The 4,314-nt window shown below is 51.1% G+C and overlaps 1 protein-coding gene across 1 annotated transcript; it reads left to right on the top strand.

Annotated features, from left to right (window-relative positions):
* Nucleotides 1-499: 499 nt before the first annotated feature.
* Nucleotides 500-2,230, top strand: CCT8L2 (chaperonin containing TCP1 subunit 8 like 2). The gene has a single exon (XM_003792079.2). The coding sequence runs from the start codon at nt 548-550 to the stop codon at nt 2,228-2,230; it is 1,683 nt and encodes a 560-aa protein (XP_003792127.1). The 5' UTR covers nt 500-547.
* Nucleotides 2,231-4,314: the final 2,084 nt, after the last annotated feature.

Genomic DNA, 4,314 nt, shown 5'->3' with positions numbered 1-4,314 from the left:
CTCAAAAAAAAAAAAAAAAAAAAAAATGAGAGACTCTGTCTCAAAAAAAAGACAAAATAGCAAAGGAAGCTGGACAGCAAAATATGACCAGTATTACATAGAACTGCAAGAGAAAATAAAACAAGAAAAAACACAAGACATCATCTCAGTTCTCTCTCACAAAAACAAAACAAAACAAACCCAGCTTCGTTGGCAATTTAATCTCTTTCTTGTCTTCAATGCTATGGAGGTGTGTGTACCTCCACTGCTAGACAACAAGGCCTGTCATAGTTGCCTTGCTGACATCGTTGCCAGTTCTATTTGCCACTTTGTGACTTCATCAGTTCAAGATCCTGTTTTAACTACCAAGGTCCAGAGATTCCAAAAGCCCAGTTGCTTTACGCCGTCAAGGGCAGCTTTAGGACTAAGCTCCCTGCAGATCCTCCGCTGCCTTGGGAGAACCTGCCCGGGTAGCGGCTTCACCTTCAATGACTGGTGTCCAAGTCACCCCTGCCGCCGTTTCTAAAGCATCTCTGCCGCACACACGGGTCTCCCCTCACCTGGAGCCATGGACAGCAGAGTCCCTTCAGCTCTGGAGCTGCCCCAACCTCTGGAGCCGCACCCGCGGGACAGCTGGAGGGGTCTGGGAGAGGAGGAGCAGCACCTGCTGAGCAGCACGGCTGCGGTCCAGACGCTGGCCAATGTCATCCGGCCTTGCTATGGCCCGCACGGCCGGCAGAAGCTGCTGGTGACCGCGAAGGGAGAAACAGTGTGCACCGGACACGCCGCTGCCATCCTCAGGGCCTTGGAGCTGGAGCATCCAGCGGCCTGGTTCCTCCGCGAGGCAGCCCAAACCCAGGCAGAGAACACTGGGGACGGCACTTCCTTCGTGGTCCTTCTGACGGAGGCCTTGCTGGAGCAGGCAGAGCACCTACTGAAGGCCGGCCTGCCACGCTCGCAGCTCCGGGAGGCCTTTGCCGCTGCCACCGCGGAGGCACTGAGCGCACTGCCCTCACTGGCCATCCGCTCTCTGGGTCCTTTGGAAGACCCATCCTGGGCCCTTTACTCCATGATGAACACCCATGCCCTGTCCCACGCGGACTACTTGACCAAGCTCGTGGCCAACGCGTGCTGGGCTAGCAGGGAGCTGGACGGCAGCTTCAGAGCTGAGCGTGTGGGGGTGTGCGCACTGCAGGGAGGGTCGCCGGAGGAGTCCTGCCTGCTCCCAGGCTTGGCCATGGCTGGGAAGCTCTGCGGGCAAATAACCACAGTGTTAAATGGGGCCACAGTGGCTCTCTTTGCTTGCCCGTTTGGTCCTGCCAGTCCCAATGCACCTGCAACTGCCCGTCTCTCTAGTCCTGCTGATCTGGCTAAATTTAGGAAAGGAAACGAGCAGTTGATAGAAAAGCAAGTGTCCCAGCTGGCAGCTATGGGTATCAATGTGGCAGTGGTGTGGGGGGACATTGACGAAAAGACCCTCACGCTGGCAGACAAGTACCGCATGGTGGTGATTCAAGCTAGGTCTCGGGCACAGCTAATTTACCTGAGCGAGGTGTTTGGCACACCTTTGCTGACTGGTCTACTCCCTCCGCAGAAACCAGGAAGGTGCCAGAGTGTTTATAGGCAGGAACTGGGAGAAGATGGGGCCATAGTATTTGAGTGGGAATGCACAGGCACGCCTGCCCTCACCGTGGTCCTCAGGGGAGCCACCATCCAGGGGCTTCGTGGTGCAGAGCAGGCTGTGTACCACGGCATCGATGCCTACTTCCAGCTGTGTCAAGACCCCAGGCTGATTCCAGGCGCAGGGGCCACAGAGATGGCCCTGGCGAAAATGCTGTCGGATAAAGGAAGCAAGTTGGAAGGGCCCAATGGTCTTGCATTCCTAGCGTTTGCCCGGGCCCTGAGGTCTCTTCCTAAAACCCTGGCAGAGAATGCAGGCTTAGTTGTCTCGGATGTGATGGCAAAAATGAGTGGAGTTCACCAAACTGGGAACTTCCTAATTGGAGTAGGAGCTGAAGGGATAATAAACGTGGGCCACGAAGGAGTGTGGGACACCCTGATGGCCAAAGCCCAAGCATTTCGGGCAGCAACTGAGGTGGTGCTGGAACTCGTGACTGTAGATGAAATTGTAATGGCCAAGAAAAGCGGCACACAAGCGAAGATGTTGATTCCTGACTCTAAGAAGGCAAAGAGACTTCTCCCTCCTGGGAAAGGGGAGGTGAGGGTGGAGACCTTTGGAAGGAATAAGTAACAGCACCCTCAATAAAGGGGAGATTGCCAAGAAGGGCAGAATCACCCCCAAGATGAGTGTTTACTCCCTTCATGTTTGGTACTTTTAGAGTCAGTTACCTTAGGTAAAAACAACCTGAGGGAATATAAAAGTTCTTTTCCCTGACTTACTTCCTGATTCTAGATTTTTTTTTCATTTCCTGCTTCTTTCCATCAGATTCTATTCCTTTCCTATGACAACAGCAGAATTCAATTCTATAAAGATTTTTTTTTTGCAGTTTTTGGCCAGGGCTGGGTTTGAACCCGCCACCTCTGGCATATGGGGCCAGTGCCCTACTCCTTTGAGCCACAGACGCAACCCCAATTCTATTAAGATTTTTAAGTTGAGCACTTATTGGGCACAGTGGCTTATGCCTGTAAACCTAGCACTCTGGAAGGCGGAGGCAGGTGGATTGCCTGAACTCATAAGTTCAAGACCAGCCTGAGCAAGAGCATGACCTGGCCTCTAAAAATAGCCAGGCATTGTGGTGGGAGCCTGTAGTCCCAGCTACTCGGGAATCTTAGGCAAGAGAATCGCCTAAGTCCGAGAGTTTGAGGTTGCTGTGAGCTGTGACACCATAGCGCTCTACCGAGGGTGACAAAGTGAGACTCTGTCTGAAAAAAATATAATAATAAAATAGAGTACTTATCTGAGCTTTAGGGATGCAAAAAATAGCAAAGTAATCCCTTCCCAACTATTTGAGCACTGTCAGCCTGAGAGTCTAACATGTGTGGTCTGGATATCACTTTAGAGCACTTTGTTTTGTTTTGTTTTCCAGACAGTTTCACTATAGTAGAGTGCTGTGGCATCACAGCTCACAGCAACCTCCAACTCCTGAGCTTAAGCAATTCTCTTGCCTCAGCCTCCCAAGTAACTGGGACTATAGGCACCTGCCACAACACCCGGCTATTTTTGTTTTTGTTGTAGTTGTCACTGTTGTTCAGCAGGCCCAGGCTGGGTTCGAACCCACCAGCCACAGTGTATGTGGCCAGTGCTCTAACTGCTGAACTATGGTGCTGAGCCAGGTTTTTTGTTTTGTTTTGGGTTTTTTGAGACAGAGTCTCACTTGGTCACCCTTAGTAGAGTACGTATGGTGTCATAGCTCAAAGCGACCTCAAACTCTCCAGGCTTAAGTGATTCTCTTGCCTCAGCCTCCAGAATATCCAGGACTACAGGCATCTGCCACAATGCCTGGATGTTTTAGAGATGAGGTCTCACTCTGGCTCAGGATGATCTTGAACCTTGTTGAGTTCAGGCAATCCACCCACCTCGGCCTCCCAGACTGCTAGAATTACAGGTGCGAGCCACCTCACCCCCCACACACACTTCAGCACTTTGAAAACATCAAGTATAGGCCAAGCATTGTGGCTCATGCCTATAATCCCAGCACCTTGGGAGGCCCAAATGGGGGGACTGCTTGAGCTCAGAAGACCAGCCTATGAAAGAGCAAGATCCCATCTCTAAAAATAGCTGGACTCAGCATCCATAGCACAGTGGTTATGGCCCTAGCCATATACAACAAAGGTGGTGGGTTCAAATCCCACCCTGGCCAGCTAACCAACAATGTCAACTGCAATAAAAAATGGCCAGGCATTGTGTTGGGCACCTATAGTCCCAGCTGCTTGGGAGGCTGAGGCAAGAGAATCACTTGACCCAAGAGTTTGAGGTTGCTGTGAGCTGTGACACCACAGCAGTCTATGGAGGGTGACATAGTGAGACTGTCTTGGGGCAGTGCCTATGGCTCCAGGAGTAGGGTGCCGGCCCCATATACCAGAGGTGGTGGGTTCAAACCCGGCCCAGCCAAAAACTGCAAGGAAAAAAAAAAAAAAGGCTCTATCTCAGAAAGAAATAAATAAAAATAGCTGGGCATTGTGGGTAGTGTCTATAGTCCCAGCTACTTGAGAGGCTGAGACCAGAGAATCACTTGAGCCCAGGAGTTTGAAGTTGCTGTGAGCTATGAGGCCACAGCACTCTACTGAAGGCAACATAATGAAACTCTGTCTCAAAAAAAAAAATCTAATGCAAACATCAGTTACAGTTTTACAGGGGTGGTCAGTCATTCCCAT

Source organism: Otolemur garnettii, unplaced genomic scaffold (assembly GCF_000181295.1).
Source record: "Otolemur garnettii isolate 467f Iridium unplaced genomic scaffold, OtoGar3 scaffold00053, whole genome shotgun sequence".
In the NCBI taxonomy this organism is placed as follows: Eukaryota; Metazoa; Chordata; class Mammalia; order Primates; family Galagidae; genus Otolemur; species Otolemur garnettii.
Note: the sequence above shows the minus strand (reverse complement) of the source record. Positions and strands in the feature narration are given on the sequence as shown.

What these genes read in the sequence shown, in the direction of transcription:
- CCT8L2 (XM_003792079.2), top strand. Translation starts at nt 548, where the DNA reads ATGGACAGCAGAGTCCCTTCAGCTCTGGAGCTGCCCCAACCTCTGGAG.